The sequence below is a fragment of the Tachypleus tridentatus genome, chromosome 2, assembly GCF_004210375.1.
Source record: "Tachypleus tridentatus isolate NWPU-2018 chromosome 2, ASM421037v1, whole genome shotgun sequence".
Classification (NCBI taxonomy): Eukaryota; Metazoa; Arthropoda; class Merostomata; order Xiphosura; family Limulidae; genus Tachypleus; species Tachypleus tridentatus.
This window is the reverse complement of record NC_134826.1, coordinates 46,476,184-46,497,650: the sequence shown is the minus strand read 5'-3', so window position 1 is coordinate 46,497,650 and position 21,467 is coordinate 46,476,184. Positions and strand designations below refer to the sequence as shown.

At 34.3% G+C, this 21,467-nt stretch overlaps 1 protein-coding gene across 1 annotated transcript; it reads right to left on the bottom strand.

The window, feature by feature from the left end:
- Positions 1–1,412: 1,412 nt before the first annotated feature.
- On the bottom strand, positions 1,413–20,070 carry LOC143242874 (uncharacterized). Its single transcript, XM_076486479.1, has 7 exons — positions 19,944–20,070; positions 19,322–19,445; positions 18,921–19,133; positions 17,196–17,401; positions 6,312–6,495; positions 6,045–6,158; positions 1,413–3,807 (listed from the first exon to the last, which is right to left on the bottom strand). Exons 3-7 carry the CDS (start codon positions 19,113–19,115, stop codon positions 3,766–3,768), a joined length of 741 nt encoding a protein of 246 aa, XP_076342594.1. The 5' UTR covers positions 19,116–19,133; positions 19,322–19,445; positions 19,944–20,070; the 3' UTR covers positions 1,413–3,765.
- Positions 20,071–21,467: the final 1,397 nt, after the last annotated feature.

Genomic DNA, 21,467 nt, shown 5'->3' with positions numbered 1-21,467 from the left:
GTCTGGAACTACAGTAATACTACAAAACAATAGGCAACTTGGCCATCTGGAAGTTAATAACATCCTAAAATAGACAGTTTGACTGTTGGGAACTGCAGTAATAACAATAATACCACAGCACTCAATAATACTGTACAATAGTTTGGCTGTCTGTGACAACAGCAGTAAAAACCATACAACAGTTTGTTTGGCTGTCTGTGACTTCAGCAGTAAAAACCATACAACAGTTTGTTTTGGCCATCTGCAACTTCAAGAATTACGAACTGGTAAATCCAATACAACAAAAGATGTATAGAGAAATTTGTTGAAGAAAATATTGTCTGAGTCAATTCAAAGACATTCTTACTGATAAAACAGCAAAACTTTATTTAGTAAGTATAACAAATTTATTAATTGACAGAAGTTTCTAGGGCCTCAATTGAATCACTGGTTTTAATTTACCTGTAAAGACATACTTCATTCAGTGGAACACTGCAGTGATCTTTTATTTTGAGATCCAATGAAACACTAGTATTACTAATGGTCATCTTACATCAAACAACAATAAATACAAAGTGACCCTGATATCTGGAACATTGTCTAACAAGTTTAATGCTCTGACACCGAGCTATCCAAAAATGACAATTGTACATATTAGTGTTCAATTATTATGCTTCTTGCTATAAGTATTAACATCATACTACATTAAGGTACAAAGATCAAATCACAAAAGTCTATCACAGACAACTATTACATGTCCATTATGAACTGATGTTGTGATATCATGACATTATTAATACTAAATATATTCCTTGAAAAACCAGTAAGTAAAAAAGTGATTTCAGGACCCTTGGCTAATAAAGGTAATTCTTTACCAATAATATAAGTCATCCTTGACAATAAGTTTTGCTTCACACGTTATGGATAGATGACATATCTTGAAAAAAAGGTGAAATATTTTACAGGATTTTGAAAAAATCTTAGAAATGAACAGATGTTTAGAAGGTTTATCCAGAGAGTTCTCACCAACCAGATCAACTTGTGTTCCTTTCCTCAAAGTCAAAGTTCCAAACCATTTTTTATCGGTTAAGTGTACCTGTGCTCATTTTTAAGCTGTTTAACAGTCTATACCTAATGATACCTTTATGGGCAAAGCCATAACAGTAATAAATGATGTATTTGTGAAATGTTCAACAGTCTTTAGTTTTCTTAATTTTGTAAGAATATGTACAACCTCTGCTATATGCAGTGCCAACTGGCCTTTCACCTAGTACCTGAGTTCATCAGGTTGGGTGGGATACAACAGATATGGTACTGCTTTTGGCACAATTTATATCAGAAATTTCACAAAATCTATTATAGTATCAAATAGATTAAGCGAAAGCTAATGGTTAATAAAATATATGAAATACACACACATAAAAAAAGAAACATTTTATTAACACTGATATGAAAAACTTTATTTCTTTCTGCATACTACAAATACTTTAAAATCAATAGTTACTGAAACTTCCAGATCATCTAGGCATGTTACTATCAACCTGCTTTTTAATAACTGTACCCAACACTAAATAAGTTGAAAGATTAGTTATTATGTATTGACAGAGAATTATATATAGATGTTAACATTTTTTGTCTGTGTAGAATTATAAACCTGTTGGTAAGTTGTTTCAAGCTTTAAAAAGCAATAGAAGTATTACATTTACCAGTCAGTGTAAAATATTCAGTTACTAACAATCCTATCTACTAATTAAAAACAGGTAATTTTCAAAATACCTGAGTACCAAATTTTGATCTTATTTATGTGTGTTTACATAGATAAATAAAGATTGGCTTTTATGCTCCATACCCAATATGGATTTTTGGATCTTTTTTTTTAAAGAAAACAATGTTTAACTACACACAATAAAGTGATACTAACAGGGTGACAAACTGAGGTCGAATCTTTTGAAGTCAAATTAATACCTTTATTATCAACTCTGCAAAAAATTCCTTCCTTGCAAGTCAGTTAAAGGAATAAATCTGAGCCCACTTGTGTATCTATTTCTAGCTTAGATTGAATACAATCAAAATAATTTAATCACAGTTAATAAAGAGACAGTCCCTCACAGGTTATCAGAGTTTGTTTGTTTTTTTTAGTTTTTTTTCCTATAAAATATAAAATGCTTTAAAAAGTAATATAAATACACAGTGATAATTCCAAAAGCACCTAAACTGGTATGTTACTTAAGCTAAAAATAATTAATAGATGAGACAGTAATACAAAGAAAACAAAAAACTTATTTTTCTTGCAATATCTGCCAAAGAGAGAAACAAATACTTGACATTGGATATTCCCTCACCATCTTGATTTTAAGATATTTTGTTATATTAATTTCAATAAAACCAATCCTACCACTTTGCTCTTAAAAAATTCATATAGTTGAGCACTGTCTTTGAAAACATAGGAACTTGTGTCAACAAGTTATAATAATTTCTGATATTATAGAATGCAAACACAACATGTGTAGATGTTTATCTTTTCAACATTATACCTGCAAACAAAAGCACTCAAATTATTCTGTGTATGTTTCAATGTTAAAAACTGTATGAAACTAACTGTTGAGACAGTGAATAATAAAGAACAATGTTAAAGAAAGTGATACATCTTTCAACTTTAACAGCAGAAGCACATTTCTAGGTGGATTCAAATCTACTGATTCAAAATTCTGTTTGTCAGTTTAAAGAAATTTATAATAAACTAGTAATTAAAATAAAGTCATCTGGTAAATAACATGTTTCAATCTTTTTTAAACAAACTTGTTACTATGTTTGTAATAACTTACAAATTTTGAAAATTAAGATATTTCTGTATTAAAGGGAAAAAAGTCTGTGTGTCTGTGTATATCAGATTACATCTTACTCTTTTTCTTTATAAACAAACTGCAAATAAAAACACTACAACTCCAGCAGTTTTTTTCTCACTTTCCAAGCACACTTTGTACTGTGGCAAATGATGTAACAGTATTGCTTAGATGTAGTTATAACTGTTTTAAGTGTAAACTATTAACATTAATTTCATGAATTTCTTTTAACATAATGGCAAAAATATTAGTTACACATTTCAAACATATATATTTTTAGTTATGCACAACTGAATTAACAAATATTTTGTTAATGAAAGAAATTCTCCAAGAAAAAAAAAGAAGTAAGCTTTGCCACAAAAAACTACAAACTACACAGCTTCTGTTACAGATTTATTTATGTGGTCTTTGAGACATGTTACCAATGGCAAGTAGGTCAGAACATTCATGGAATAATTCAAATTTTGTTCAAATTCGTTATTAACAGTAACATAAAAATTTTAGGTTTTCCTAAAAATTTGGTCATCACACATCTTTAATTTATGTACATATGTCAAAATAGACCAAAAACACTTTGACAAAAGGAATGCTACTGTTAGTAACATTAGAACCTTTTATTTACCTGGCCTTCCACTTTTGGTATGCAGTGTGTTCGTCGTATAAAAAAACTTGAAATATAACTTAAGAATTCTAGTACAAATTCTAAAGTGAGCTTTATTTATCATCATAATATGACCTGCATCATATCATGATTTATGAATAAACAGAAACTGATGTAATTCAAAAGATGAACTATAGCTTTTTTGTAATGATTAAAAAACAGTTAAAGTCCACATTTCCTTTCAACATATTGTACTATTTTCTTACAAATATTCAGACACTTTTCAAATTTCCTTTGCTTCTTACTCAATTATGCAGAAATATCTTGAGGTTTCTTGAAACTTCACTGGTACAACTTGTACTTCACACCAGCATTTTCTAAGGTCTTTTGGAAAAAGAAAAGTAAGTTTGGTTATTCCAGACAAGAAATAATAGCAGATCTTGAAGTAGACTCCTCTCTTAGATAAAAATAACATCTCTTATTTTATTGTCTTAAGACTTACTTCCCATAGGTGGTACAGATTTCACATGTTGTTTAACGCTGGTATGCAGAATGACAGTGGTACTTACCAACTACACATAACATTGATAATATCAAAAGCATCTCTATTACAGTGTCTATGATATTTCAGCCTATCAAAGCAGTCCTATACTAAGTGAACGGTCTTGTCCAATATTTGATATAGTGTGGTTGATGTATTGTCACACATTCTTCTGTACTGAAGCTTGAAAGTTCTAAGAATTTATCAAATATAAACTACATTAGGTTCTGTACAATAAAAGTCAGTCTATTCAGTATAGCCCCCAGAGGCACAGAGCCCCTGCAGACTTACAATGCTAGAAACTGGGTTTTGATACCAGTGGTGGGCAGAGCACAGATAGCCCATTGTGTAGCTTTGTGATTAACTTCATACAAACAAGAAAAACTATAGAGTATAATATATTAAGGTGCTTAAAATACAAGTGTATTTATCAATTTTTAAGAATGCACAATTTTTGTACTATTTTACGAGTAATTAGAAATACCACTCTTGAAAAAAGAAAAACAAATTTGCATCTGTTTTTAATCAGAGCATTATTATGAACAGCATCTTACCACACAAAAATACACATTGTAAAAAGTAATTAGAAATACCACTCTTGAAAAAAGAAAAACAAATTTGCATCTGTTTTTAATCAGAGCATTATTATGAACAGCATCTTACCACACAAAAATACACATTGTAAAAAGTAATTAGAAATACCACTCTTGAAAAAGGAAAAAACAAATTTGCATCTGTTTTTAATCAGAGCATTATTATGAACAGCATCTTACCACACAAAAATACACATTGTAAAAAGTAATTAGAAATACCACTCTTGAAAAAAGAAAAACAAATTTGCATCTGTTTTTAATCAGAGCATTATTATGAACAGCATCTTACCACACAAAAATACACATCGTAAAAAGGTAACTTGTGTAAAAACATCAGTCATATAAACACACATCATCATCCATTACTCAAAATCCTGGTTTCCTAAACATCTTGTGTGATGAAATACACAATCTTTTGTTAATATAACAATACATTTTGAAGAGTTATCATGTGTGAAGAGATGGAAAACAATCTTTTTAATACTGTGCAACAATATTAGTTTATTTTACCTCAAAAGAATGCAGACTTCTTGTAGCCCACAAATATAAATCATATTTACATTATGTTAACTAACAGATTAACTTCTAGTATAAATATAGGTTGACATTTTACAATGATTTCTAACATTGTACTCCAACTATTAATGTAATGAAGTCTTCTGATTATTATTTTCCACCTGAAATTCCAGAATTTCATAAAACCTAATTTTCTTTAGCAGCACAGTTATAACAGCCTGCTGCACAAAGTTGGTTTCCAGTAATATTAAAACTATAATACTTGGTTTGTATTCATACACTCTGGGATGTACTTTACTGTTATTTTGGTTTGACAATTTTGCACATACAGGACTAATTAGGCACAGTCAACCTTAATATTGAAGAAACAGACTAGAGTGAAGACAGCTAGTCAATATCCACTGCTAAATCTTGGGTTACTCTAATGAAAGAGTGGAACGTATCCATCACTCTGATAATGCAACCATAACCTGAAGGTGTGAAAGCATAGTTTTGTGGTTAAAGACTGTAAAACATAGATCCTAATATTCACAGTTTGGCATGCTAACCACCAGAACACAACTGGCCTTCTTTAGAATAAACATTTAACCCAAAATAAAAAACTTAATTCCACAAACTTTGAGGAATAATTTTCTATAAGTGCCAAGTATAACTAACTCTGTAAACAAATTGTAAGATTTTCTTTTTTACTACCTATAATTTTTCCCTTTACTTAAATGGTACAGGTTTTAATATGTTTAAAGAACTCTTTGTGGTTTAACATGTGTTGAAGTTTCCAGATATCTTAAAAACACCTGAATATGAAAGATGAATGTACGAAGTATTTCCCCCAGGGGAAAAGGGAAGAAATGCCACAAAGGACTTTACCATAAGTTTGCTGTAATAAAAAAGTCCAAGAGCACAGACAGTTTTTAATCCTTTATTTACTTCTTGTTACAGCTAATAAGTCACATCTAGGACTCAATACTTACTCCTTCATAGTGGACTTTGACTGCACATGGCTTCATAGTTGTCTCATGCACACAAAGGTGGCTTTCAATATCAGGAACTATTGAAATAGAATCATCCTCCTGAGAGATGCTGGTCTGTAAAACAATAAAGAACACAGAAAAAAATCCAAAACTTCCAAACCATAATTTGATATGCACTTTGAACTTTAATAGTTGAACCAATATGAAAACCAGTAAACATAAAACTAAACTAGAAAAACTATTGCATTAATGGTCAAATGCCATTACCTCATCTTCTGAAGTGGAATCTTCTACAATTTCCACAGGGTCTTCCACATCCTCAAATTGATGTGGCATCTCTTGGACTTCCAACTGGTTATCATCAAAATCACTAAGTGTTGCTGGTTCTGTACGATCAGACAAACCACAATTTTCTTCAGTTTCAAACAAATGTGGTTGGGACTCTGCTGGCCTAACAAATGTTTTGTAGAGAAAAATGTCTTTGAAACAACACCCTGCAGCTCTCTTCTACTTGTCTTAGTGAATGGTTTATTTACCAACTCAATTGTAAAATCAAGAAAGAAAACCATTTACACATATTATTTCTGTTACTTGTATAAAAATGCTATACTCTTCTTACTGACAGAATTAATGCTGACCTGAAAAGAAAATTCTGACTGCTTTGTTCATTACTTTGAAATCTTTATTTTCCTCCTGTTATAACTGTATAAATTTCTAAAATGGAGGTTTTAAAATATAAAGCAAATAAATGTAAAATTGAAATAAATATTCCCTTTCTGAGTACAAAAGAAACAGTTGAGGTATTTTTATCCCAAAGAATCTATTATAATCCTATTTTAGGACTTATATATTTCATGAAAATGTATCATATTTCCACACGTTCTCCAAGCCAGAATAACATACAGAGAAAAACAAAAGAATCCAAACAGAAGGGGTGAAGTATTTTATTCATAAGAGGAGGGCAAGATAGAATGTGGCATGACACAGTTTTAACATAATGTAAGTTCACAAAGAATCTCAAATAAGCCTGCAACGTTGAGATTACTCGATCAAACATGAAACACACATTACCCTTGTTAGTCACTTAACATCTCAACATCTTTACACAGTCTTACCAAAAACCTTAAAACAACTGAATAACTGTCATATGAACTTCCACGTTTTCCTAAAATAACTTACTTTTCACAAACTAATTCCTAACACCACTGAAGTTTTTTTACTCTTAAAAGCGTTCAGTGTTCCAAATTACACAAGACATTTAGTAATCAATTTCAATGTGAAGATATACAAGATGAGCTTGAAAATGTACAAAAAAATTTAAACAATAGCAACTGAAATCATCTACCATCTCCCAGATCATTCTGTGAAACAATGTGAATAACTATTATGAAATATATTTCTGAAACTTAGTTTTTAAAAACAGTTTATACATGTAGCAAATAAATAGTGATTTGCTTAGCTCATTGACTGCTAATTTGACGTACAGGGTACAGTCCACCTCTGGCAGATAAATGAGATCATGCTGTGTACATTGTATGGATTGCAAAAATTCTGTACTCATTTATATTAATTACACTGCAGCTAGAATAATTTTTAATGCAATCATCACTGACCAGAAGTAAATTAACACAATGAATATGAGAAACTTTATGTAAGATGCTAAAAAGATCTAACTGGAAGCACTTTGTTCACTTAATATAATAACAAACAGTATAAATGAAGGAAAGAAAGTAGATATTAAACTAAACCATGGATAACTTCAGCTTTATTAAACTATCAAACAAGACAAAATGTATCAAACACACTCTTAAATGGAAATGACATTAAAAATCAGATTTACAAAATCACTTAAATAAATTGTATCACGTTAAACAAATCCTAAATGAAAAACACTATAATGAGAATCTAATAAAAAGTAAAAACCATCAGGCTTATAACAGTAGAGTTATTGAAAGAAATATCACTAGAAGCTCAACTAATGAATTTGAAAGTTTTCTTTATAATTTTATTTAAAATTAATTTTTCTTAAATCCTGTTACTGTTAATAGAATACTTACTTTTATTAATACTTGAATATTCATACAACCATGGGTCCTTAACTTATATTCCTTTGAGATTAACAAAATACCCGGTCATGTTCTAGCCTACTGTCTGCACAAGTTACAACAATTTCTCAGTAATGCAACAGTACCCAGGTATTTGAAGATAGCTGAAGTTATTCCTGTATTTAAATCAGGTTATCTATTTACTCCATCTAATTATAGGCCTATCTTGATATCTTTTTTAATGGTTCATGTTATAATAAATCACTTTGGCTTTTACGAAAAAACAGTTTCTGTTCTTACAATGTCAGAGATTAATGACAAATTACTAGATCTTTTGATTCTGATAAGTTGATTTGTGGTGTGTTTTTGAACACCTTTAATTTGTTATTTATCTTACTATAATGGACATAGCATATATGTAAGTATCTATGTATGCAACCAAAACTCTTTCACTATTCAAGATTCATACAGTTAGAAAAACAAGTGTGGTGTATGCAACAACCATAGTGGCAGTCAATCCCACTATTTGTTGGTAAAATAGTAGCCCAAGAGTTGTCAGTGGGTGGTGATGACTAGCTGCATTCCCCTGTAATCTCACACAACAAAATTAGGGACAGCTAGCACAGATAGCCTTCATGTAGCTTTACACAAAATTCAAAACAAACAAACCAAACCAAAAAACGTTTCTGTCAAAACTAGTAAACATGGTGATTTAAAAAAAAGAGAAACATATAAAACAGCAAATTTAGCCTGTCAAACTTTATATTGGTGAAACTGTGCAAATATTAGATGCCAAATTACAAACACATAATCACTTTAGGTATTTATGTAATACAAACAAAAAACAAGCACACATGAAATTAAGAAAACTATCCTTATTAAAAAAATTAAAAACATTACTAAATAAAATGACAGAATTTATATAAATATTAATATTATTAAAATATTAATATTTTTAATCTTCAGAGCCATATTATTTTAGTATATTTATTGTATTGTATCATATGTTTTAATTCAATGATGTTTTATGTTCTATCTCTCTTTAAATCTCATATTTTGGCTGTTTTTAATGATTGATTGATTTAGTGTTTTATGGCACAAAGGTTAGGCTAGGTTAGGCTATCCATTAGGTGCCAAACATTCGATAAAAATGTAAAAATAAATTAAATGTAGTAAAATACAGAAAAGGAAATGAAGGTAAAACAAAACATCATTGAAAAACAGAAAAAGCATAAAACCAATGTTGACACCTAGTCTACAATATTAAGAGAGAAAGCAGAGTAAGAGAAGTTGTAAAGTACTTACTCTAGCAAAATGGTAATGATCATAACCCACCAGGAAGACTAACAGGGAAGTACAAGAACCACTGTCAGTCACCTGAAGTTGGCCTTTCCAGTCCTGGTTCCGGGTTATGTGTCATAGCAGCCATTATTAAAATGTAAAATAATAGAAGTTTTAAAAGATACATATCAAAATTGTAACAATGAGTAGCCAAATGTCCAGTAAAAAGGTAAAAGTAAAGTAAATGTAGTAAAATTTGTAAAAGTAAACGAAGGTAAAAACAAAACAGCAATTAAAAACAGAAAATTGCATAAAACCGATGTTGACGTCCAATCTATAAAGTTGTAAAAAACTTCTGTAGCAGAATGGTAATGATCATAACCTGCAAGGAAAACTAACAGACAAGTACAAAACCACTGTCAGTCACCTGAAGTTGGTCTTTCCAGTCCTGGATCCGGGTTATGTGGCATTATGGCCAGTACCAAAGGGTAAAGTAATAAAAGTTTAAAAGACATGCAGCAAAATTGGAATAACAACTCGCCAGGACGACTAACGGGTAGATCAAACGGATAGTTCAAAGAGCAGCGTTATTCACCTAAAGTTGGCCTTTCCAGTCCTGGTGTCGAGTTATTTAATGTTCTGGCCATTTTTCAATGTCAAATTGAACAAAAGAAAATGAAACTGTGAAAAGGGAACCACAATTAAAAAGGTGTAATGAATAAATATCCAACACTTAAATGAGATTAAAAAACTAAAAACTTTATCAAGGTGGACAGTGTCACCATCACCAATAACTCTGTCCAATATTACAGATAAACCCTGGGAAAAAACATGTTTAAAATATTGCCGTCGTTGAAAATTGTAACGATGGCAAGAAAGTAAAATGTGGCTGATAGTGATTTGAGTGTTACACAAACTACACATTGATGCATCAGTTCCAGATAAAAGAAAATGATGAGTTAAAAAACTGTGATAGTCTAGTTAGAACAACTTCCTCCTTCCGAACCTTACGGAAGCTAGATGGCCAAAGCCCAATATAGGGTTTTATTTGAAAAAGCTTGTTCTCGCATTGCTCACTCCAAGTGGACTGCCAGCTGGCACGGAGCAAAGCCTTGAATACAAGAACATAGTCCATGTAAGGAATAGGCAGAGTGGTGATAATGCCAGAGCAGATAGATTTAACTGCCGTCTCTGCAAGCTCGTTCCAGCGAATACCAACATGGCCTGGTATCCAGAAAAACTGGATAGAAGTAGATGTTAATGAAAAATGGGCCAGTCGGTTTTGAATATCGGCGAGAACAGGGTGTGAGCCAACGTGTAGCGATTCCAGGGCCAGTATAGAACTAAGCGAGTCAGTATAAATAGTGCAGTTGGAGTACTGCTCAGCTTTAATATGATCCAGGGCAAGAGATAGGGTTTACAGTTCAGCAGTGAACACAGAAGCTGTAGAGGGGATTCTGCACACAACCACCGAACCGCAGCAAACCATAGCAGAGCCCACTGAATTACGGAATGATTGTTTGAAAGATGTTCAATAAATAAATGACGGTACTTCCAATCTGGAGTATCTGCCTTTTTCAGATGACTGAAAGAAAGGTCACATTTGGGGGCTGTAATAAGCCATGGTGGGTTGGGTTGACCTGTGGAATCTGCAATGTTATCCAAGGACAGACCCAAGTCATCCAATTGTGCCTGGATGCGAAGGCCAAACAGAGCAATGGCAGATCGTCTGTTCTGAAAAAGTACAGCCCACTGAGGAAGGAAAACACATCCCCAGGTGGGATGCTTTAGTAAGGAACGAAGTTTCGAAGAATATAGTAAAGATAGTTGCAAACGGCGAAGGTGCAGAGAAGGTTCATGAGATTCAACGTATAAGCTTTGAACTGGAGAGGTGCGGAAAGCCCCAGTGCAGAGTCAAAGTCCTTGGTGATGAATGGGGTCTAGCATCTTTAAGGCCGAGGGTCTGGCGGAGCCATAAACCATTGATCAATAGTCGAGTTTTGATTGAATAAGAGCACGATATACCTTTAACATAGAACATCGATCTGCTCCCCAACTGGTAGTAGAGAGAACACGGAGAATGTTTAGAGCTCTTGTGCATTTGACCAGTAGCTGCTTTAAGTGTGGTATAAATGTCAGCTTATGATCAAAGATAAGCCCCAAGAACTTGGTCTCAGGGACCACTGGCAGCGAAACTTCACCGATATGAAGTTCAGGATCAGGGTGAATACCCCGTTGGCGGCAAAAGTGCATGCAAACGGTTTTAGAGAGAGAGAAATTAAAGCCGTTCGCCATAGTCCACTTCAGTACACGATTGAGGGCAGTTTGTAGTTGCCACTCAATATATCTCATGTTCGACGACTGACATGAGATGTGAAAGTCGTCGACATACAGCCCATTCACAATAGTGAGAAGGAGTTGTTCAGTGATGGCATTTATCTTTATACTGAAAAGTGTGACACTCAAAACACAGCCCTGAGGGACTCCAAGTTCCTGTACAAAAGAACGGGAAAGTGTCGAACCGACACGAACTTGTAATTTCCTGTCCATTAAAAATTTCTTTAATAAAAATGGGTAAACGTAACCAATATACATGGAGGTCTCACAAAATGCCATACATCCATGTTGTGTCATAAGCCTTCTCAATGTCAAAGAATATTGATACAAGATGTTGGCATTTGAGAAAGGCTTCTCTGATTGATGTTTCGAGTCGAATTAGGTGGTCTGTGGTGGAGTGCTGTCATCGGAACCCACACTGGGTGGGCGAGAGATGGTTGTTTGATTCGAGGAACCAAACAAGATGAGCATTAACCATCCTTTCTAAGGTCTTACAGAGACAGCTCGTCAAAGCAATTGGACGGTTGTTTGAAGGAATCTTTCCTGGCTTAGAGAAAAGTAAAATAACAGCCTGGCGCCAGGCATCAGGAAAAACATTCTCCTGCTAGATCCAGTTAAAGACAATTAGAAGGACATCAAGAGAAGCAGGAGATAGATGGTGCAGCATGTCATAGTGTACATCATCAGGTCCAACAGATGTACTGCCAGACCGATGAAGGGCCATTTTCAGTTCCACCAGTGTAAAAGGACAATTATAGTCAAAGAGACAGCCAGTTCGAAAGGAAAGAGGTGAATGCTCTGCCCGAGTCTTGATGGCCAAGAAGGTGGAGGAACAAGCAGAAGTGCTAGATACCTGGCAAAAGCTTTCACCTAGAGTATTAGTGATGCTCCATACATCAGCCACCTCCTGACCATCAGAGAGTAAGATCGAGAGGGGGACAAAATTGTAGTGCCCACTGACCTTTCGAATCCTGTCCCACATGACCTTGGAACTGGTGGTAGAAGATATGCTAGTTGTGAACTTAATCCAAGATTCCTTTGGGCTTTAACGTCTTACCAATCTTGCATGTGCACAGGCCCGTTGGAAAGCGATGCGGTTCGAAAGTGTGGGATATCTACCAAAAGTATCCCAGGCCCGTTTTTGAGCCTTCCATGCTAAGTGGCAAGCAGGATTCCACCACGGACGAGGATATCTTGGAAAACGTGTTGAGGGTTTAGGAATACACTGAGCAGCTGCTTGTATAATACAGCCAGTTACTGCTGCCACACAGTCGTCTATTGATGGCTGATTCACGATGGCAGGATCAAGTTCTGCAAGAGCAGTGAAAGTGGACCAGTCTGCCTGATCCAGCTTCCACCGAGGCACGTTGGGTAGGGTGGCATCGACCACAGCCAGTCTCTCTCAAAATATAGGAAAATGATCACTGCCTGGTGAATAATTGTCAACACTCCATGAAAAATGGGAGAATAATGAAGGGGAGCAAACAGAGATCAATAGCAATAAAGGATTGACTAGCTGTGTGAAAATAAATGGAAGAACCAGTATTGAAAAGAGAAAGATTGTGATCAGAGAGCATACGCTCTACAAAGCGACCCCTCCCATCAATAACAGCACTTCCCCAGAGGGGATGATGTCCATTAAAGTCCCCCAGGAGTAGAAAGGGAGACGGCAACTGTTCAATGAGAGCATCAAGGTCTGATTGATCATATGTCTCTCCAGGGGACAGGTAGAGAGAACAAACAGTGATGGTATGACCCAAGGAAACACAGATGGCTACGGCCTCCAAGGGTGTGTTGAGTGACAAAAACAGGGTGGGTACATGCTGATCAACCAATAGTGCCACCCCTCCATGTACTCGTCCATCACACAGCCTGTGATTTCTGTACAGAGAAAACTGCTGAATGATGACTGTATCAGCAGGTTTTAGAAATGTTTCTTGTAAGGAAAGACATACAGGATGGTAGGAAGCAATTAGTGTTTTGATATCATCCAGATTAGAACGTAAACCTCGACAGTTCCATTGTATCAAGGTGGCCATTTTAAATGACGGGTAGGTGAAGTGGCTGGAGAACCCTTCTGTTTACGACCACGTCTTTTTTCCTTACTGTCCTTAGTCGGAGAAGGTCTATCAACCTCCATGGATGCTGTCCTGGGTTGATTGGGCAGGTCTTTGTTATTGGAGAGGATTCCAGTGACTGAGGACACGAACGAATGATTGTTTTGCCTCTTGGGGTGGGAGAAAAAAGATGTATCAGAAGAAATGCCTGTATTTGAAATTGAAGGATGTGGATCTTGAGGTTTGTTGGAATGCATGGGAGGAACAGAGATTGGTGTGGAAGTCGATTCATCAACCTTTTAACCATGGAGATCAAAAGGCTTTTCATTTGTTTTGAAAACGATTCTCTTGGAGGCACAGAGAGATCATTCTGCACCCCACTGTAGTTGTGGAATGAAGTGCAGCAGCATATGTCCGAGATGGAGTGGCGGGCAGCAATTTCCGAGCCTCAGGATAACTAATGTTATGAGTCATTTTCAAACGCTGCACCTCTTTTTCATCCAACCATTTTGGGCAAGAACGAAAGTAGGAAGGGTGAGAACCATTGCAGTTGACGCAATGTGGGTCCATATCACATTCATATGTATCGTGGTCCTTGCCACAGCAACAAGCATATTTCAGGGAACCACAACATGATGTCTTTGAGTGGCCGAACCTACAAAATTGGAAACATCGGAGAGGGTTTGGAATGTGTGGCTGTACCCTGCCTTGATGGTGGCAGGTGCACGTGATGATGTAAATGTCAAAAACGAGGGTATTTGTTGGCAGTGTAACTCCATCTTTGCGAGTGGAGATGCGCCTTACTGCAGAAACTCCTTGAGTGGAGAGACCAGCGAGAATCTCTGACTCGGGGACATTCTTCAAATCCCTCTCAACAATAACTCCTCATGATGAATTCAGGGCAGCATGAGAAGTAACCTCAATAGGTATATCCCCAATTGCCGTTGAATTCAAGAGGAGTTCACTGTGGTGGGTTATGGATGTTTCAACTAATATGTCTCCAGATTGAAGCTTCTTTACTGACTATGGAAGTAAAGACCTTCTAGTCCCTTCTGAATAAAAAAGGGGGACAATTGCCCTAAAGGTTTTTCTGAAAGAGAATGTAATATAAGAAAATGAGGTACGTGTGTTACAGATGTTGAAGATTGCTGCTCAGAGTCTTCAAGACGTGGTCACTTACCTTTTGACTGCTTTTTCACTATTTTATTTAAATTTTTTTGAAGGAGGATCCATAGGAAAAAGAAAAAATTTCGGTACCCACTGACCCCACCCACCATGGAGCCCTACGAGGGGACGCACTACAATGTCATGCAAGGACAATGCAGCAACGCCAGGGTTTCGTGAGCACTGTACCCAAACATCAGCATCAGGCACAATGTCCACAACACCCGTTGAGAACTTCCAACACTGGTACTTGGTTGACTCTAGCCCAAGTGGACCAGCTGATTGACCCAAGGGGGGGGCCACCCAAAGGCTGCCCGTCTACAGGAATTCAAGGCCAAAGTGGTGTGTTAGGGTTGGACCCTTCAACCACCAGGATCCTCTCCTCCCCTTCACGGGTCGCCACGCACGGCAAACTCGTGGGTGGATGTTTAGATCCCAGAGGAGGTGAACTGAAAGATCAGAACCTTCCCTGGGAGGTCCCCTCACCACGTTCAGGAATCCACACCAAAGGGAGCTGTTTTTAATTAATTCTTTCAGAACAATATGTTAGTATTTTTTTTCAAATGATAATAAGGAATAACCAACATTTTGAATGGCTATCATAGTGTAAGAATGACTTTAAGAAAAAAAAATTAGCTTAACTTCAGTACTTTTATGCATAGTAGATAGCTAAATATTGAAAAAAACACAAAAGTAGATATATCATGGTAGGTAAACTAACTTTATTGAGATATTTTAATACAGAAAATCCTTTTGGATATTGCCTGTTTCTCATAAATGATCTGGAATCTTCAAAAAAAGTTTTTAAAAAAAAAGCTAAGAGTACCCATGCTAAGTGAATTTTATGAAAAACAACATTATATCACTATAAAAATTGAAATAAACAGTGCTCATGGATAAAAATACACTGAAGCAATCTCCAATATTAGCTGAAAATTAACAAAAAGCACAGGGATAGTCAAAAGGCCTGAATAAAAAGAAGTAGATAAGGGGGCTGAGGTAAAGTAAAGAGAACCCAAAGAAGCCACCTAAAACAATTAAACAGTACCGAGTTTAATTGCAGACCTTTCATCAACTGAAGACCATCCTTAAAAAGATACAACTTGCTGGAGAAATAATGAAGGCAAAATGTATTAGAAAGCAGGATCAAAAAGTTAAATACAAGAGAACTATGCCAACCAAACATTTATTTAAGAAAAACAGTGGTTTGAAAGCAGACTTAAGTTGGAAACACTTGGACTAAGCCAACACAAATTAACTTCATGAAAAGTTTACCTTGAAAATAGACTTAATTACATCAGGAGCAGAAGAGGGCTAAAGTCAACACTGACTTCAAGCAAAGTTGTAAGGATTAAAAGTAAAACCATGAAAAAAATAAAGACCTTAAAGGACCTTCTACTTCAGAAATAGTAGTACCACTGACAGGAACCCTGTAAATAACTGAAAACAATTAGGTGAAGCTCAATCTATCACTTGACTTACCATCTGTTCCTAAAATTTATAGAATTCCATCCATCGTTAGTAAACCTAGACACAGGTAAATTGAGAAAACAATTCGAGGCTGTATATGATTAGGTACAGTATTTATTATAAGAAATTGTGATGAATGGAAAAAGGAGAAACAGAAAATAGTGGAACAAGCTTACAGAGTAAATTAAATACTCTTGTTCAGCACCCACAAGCTTCAAAAAACATGGAATCCCAAGAGTACGTAACAGATTTGTAGTTTACATAGTCAGATCCGTACGAAGACAAACTTCCCAATAAATGAAGTAAAGCTACAACAGTAACACAAATATCAACAAGAATCCATGCAAAGTAAGAGATGAAAGAATTAAAGTTCCATTATTCTATATCAAACAAATAATTTAAAATAAGCACACACGAAACACTCAAAAGAAATATTTGACAACATGATTCTGTAATAGCACCTGTACAGAACCATTTATATTGATCTTACCACCTGTGGCACAACTAAATGAAAAATTATACATTTTCAACTACTGTGAGGTTCAAACGAATACATAACTGTATCACAGAAAGGCAAGGCCTGTTTACTTACCCAAACATTCATCACAAAGTACACATTTCCAATTCTATTATTTCTCTCTCAAAGTATGTACTAGAATTAAAAAATAAAAGACTGTAGCTTACAGAAAACTTCAGAAATAAGGAAAGAAATACAATTTTCAAGGATTTTAAAACTCGAGATATGTTATTAAAATGGCAATCTATAAAATGTTCTATAATATAAAAACAAAATTTACACATAGTTGTCCTGAGAAGAGGAAGGTATTTCAGCAAGTGGATCAAGGCAGGACATGATAGAAATATTAACCAGTTCTTGATGGTCCAAATTTTTTAATAAAGCTAAAAACTCAGCTTCTGATATGTTTGGTGTCAGATGGTCCAGAAGGATCTGAATAGCTGGATCACTTGAACCAGCCAAGTCTTCCTTGGCAGTGAACTGGATCTGGAATTACATAGCCAACGAATTAATCTACACGTAATGTTCATGTACACACCACCAAACTGACAAGATCTACACGTAATGTTCATGTACACACCACCAAACTGACAAGAACTACACGTAATGTTCATGTACACACCACCAAACTGACAAGAACTACACGTAATGTTCATGTACACACCACCAAACTGACAAGAACTACACGTAATGTTCATGTACACACCACCAAACTGACAAGAACTACACGTAATGTTCATGTACACACCACCAAACTGACAAGAACTACACGTAATGTTCATGTACACACCACCAAACTGACAAGATCTACACGTAATGTTTATGTACATACTACCAAACTGATAAGATCTACACGTGATGTTCACGTACACACCACCAAACTGACAAGATCTACACGTAATGTTCATGTACACACCACCAAACTGACAAGATCTACACGTAATGTTCATGTACACACCACCAAACTGACAAGATCTACACGTAATGTTCATGTACACACCACCAAACTGACAAGATCTACACGTAATGTTCATGTACACACCACCAAACTGACAAGATCTACACGTAATGTTCATGTACACACCACCAAACTGACAAGATCTACACGTAATGTTCATGTACACACCACCAAACTGACAAGATCTACACGTAATGTTCATGTACACACCACCAAACTGACAAGATCTACACGTAATGTTCATGTACACACCACCAAACTGACAAGATCTACACGTAATGTTCATGTACACACCACCAAACTGACAAGATCTACACGTAATGTTTATGTACATACCACTAAACTGATAAAATCTATACAAAAATTTTTCTCCAGGTTTATTTAACTTGTTTCAAATGCCATATGTGTCAACAGGGTCATGTAACTAGCAGTACTGACATACAAAAATTTGGTATATAAACAATTTACAAAAATTTAAAAATTAGTTCAACCACTAAGAAGAAACTGATCTAAAGCCGACCTAAAGATGGGAACAGTTTAAAACCATTGATGAATGTATCGGCTGACATTAAAATATCATACAACTCTCTTCAGATAAGTAATTAGTATGCTAAAGATTTTATATGGGGTTTAATCACATATAGTGTATTGTCAAAGTATCCCAATACTTCTTTTTAATGGTTTCTACTGTTTCACTCTTTGGATGTTTTAAAATGTTTTCCTCAAGATGACACAGGTGATCAGTTTGAACAAGACCTGTAAATTTTCTTTTGTCTTTTAAATTCTGTGACAAAAAAAATTAAAATGATGAAGTATAAATAACTCGATAACAATTTCAAAGGTGATCAATTTGTGGCAAATTCCTGATTAATTTCCTTGTTTTCTTATAATAAATTACCTGGAACTCAAATACTTGAAGGTATACTGAATTAGGTGGTTATAATAATAGTTACGACAGGTATGCATACTTCATAATAGATGACAGCTTACTAAGCATCACAACTCTTAGTAAATTATCTTGAACATATATTTTTCTCACAAGTTTACCTGTTCAATAGCTGTATGAGGAAGATTTCTTCTGATTAACTTCAGACCTTTTCCCACATGTGTGATGGCTGATCTTGTCAAAGATTTAAGGTCTTCTGTCAAGGATGATAAGACGTACGCACGTCGCTTATGGACACTTAGTAGGAGTTGTAATAACATACGTCGACATCTGTTGTGACTGGTCTTTAGGCTCATTAAAATCTTATTTCTCCCCTGAACTCAGGGAATAGAAAATTACAAAACAAACTTAAGTAATTTTTTTATGTATCATCATTTTCTATATACTTATATGCATGTGAATATATCACTCAAATACTTAACTGCTTGGTAACAACTTAAAGGAAAACCTAAGTTCTTATTTTAATCAATTACCTTACATAAAAGACAAGCAGTAGACTTACCTTCAGTTTTAAAGTTTCTTCAACTTGTTTCTCATAGTTTTCATCCCAACGAGGAAAAAAACAGATTCAATTTCTGTACAATTGTATATGCATCCCAGTCTGTCAGAAGTAATCTTATAAGTTCCTGTCAATTTGAACACAATGAAAAACAGCTCTTCACTTATGTGATTGAAGAATTACTTCAAACCTTCAAGTTCAGTCTTGTGGCATCAAAGAGTATTGTATTTAAAAACCAGAAACATAACAATTTATAAAAAAAATGATGTTTACCATTTTTCATCTGCTTCAATGTCTAATCTCTAAATGCTACTTCTTAAACACTTGATAAGCTTTAAGAAAATGTCTTGCAGCAAAAAACAAGTCTCAAAATTTTAAAATGGTAATATTGGGTTTTGTTGTTTTTAAATGAAATTTTGGTTTAATTTTTTTAAACTGACAATCATTGTTGTAACTAATTCTTTAATGGCAAGCAATGATTCAGAAAATATAGCTTGTTTTGAATAAAAGTGCACAATTATTTTTATTCTATTTTTTTTTTGTTAATTTCCATTACATTGTAACAATAACAATACTATTACCAATCTTGTAACGTACAATAGCTACTCAACGATGCTAAGTATACCTAGTGAAAGGTATGGTTTTCTTTAAAGTTGACTTGTTCCTTAAATAATACTTTTAGTCCGGTAAGTTCTTCCTACAATTTCATAAAGCAATTTTGTTTTCACTTTTCTTTTGTGATTTGTATGTTCTTAGGTATCCTTTATCCAACCACATCATGGACCCAAAGTGAAAGTGGTGTAATAACACTTAAGATAAATTTGTTTAAAATGCCACAGGAGTACATATGAATTCCACTGTGATTCTACAAATAAGAAACATTGATACAAGTTTTCAATCTGACAAGCTAAGAAATGAAATTAATTATAATTATTAGTCTATGCAATAGAATAAATGTGTAATTCACTTCCAAAACTTTCTTTATACATATATAACAAAAAAGAACAAAACTTTATAAAACAAACAGCAGCTCTGTCAGTACTCTTTAAAAGCTGACTTTGTAACAAAAATAACAAAATTTATTCAATATGTATACTGTATACACACACACACACACACACACACACAAAAAAGTTTGTACCACTTCCTATATGAAAGTACACAACTGTTATTTCTGTGCCAGTCAAGTTTAATATCTCATCTCAACACTACTAACACTATGTAACACAAATTTTGTTCCTGATAGTATGTGTTATTTCTTAATTGCTTAAATTGTAAAAGTACAGTAAATGGCCATTATTCCCTTCAAACTTTGCTTTTGTGACCTGGATAATGAAATTTAGAAATTAACCTATTTTCTATGTAAAAATGGACAAATTTGCACATTTTCATTTATATAAGATCTGAATAAAACAACATATGAATCAAGATTTACATATATTTATACTAAAGTTATACAAAAATGTTTAGAAGTGAGTAGTTTTTCGAGATTTGTGACTGTTATGTAAATCACTTTCACATATCAGTCCCCAAATATAGTCTCCCATCATGTTTTCGTTAAACGCTCCTTAGTCACAAAAGCAAAGTTTGAAGAGAAAAATAAGTCTTTTCCATATACTTTAGGCATAAGCAATTGGGAAATAACACTTCCTGCCGAGGAACAAGAAAAAGTAAAATTTTTTTTACCTTTTTTAGTATAATGTTATGCTAAAACAGAGAATACATTAACCTCCTTTCTCCTAAAATGAAACATTTTTATAAAAATATGACAGAACCAAAAATTCTTACTTTTGCTAAACATGTATGTTTTCAAATTTTATCAAAATTTACACTTCAATTCCCTCTCTCAAAACACAAATATTCTTCACACAAAATGAACAACGTTTGTTTTTTATCATTATCCAGGATTTTTGGGCTACTCTTTTACCAGCGAATTATTTGGTTAAAAGAAAAATTGAAAGTCTAATCCACTTAAAGATAATGTTAAGAGTTAGCAGTATTATAGTTAGTTTTGTCTCACCAGTTAAACGAGCATATTCATCCCAAATGGTTCGTTTTTCGTCTTTATTACCTCATAAAATATTTAATGACCCGTTATACCAACGTATTAACAATTAGGACCGAAAAAATAAAACCTATTATGCGTCTA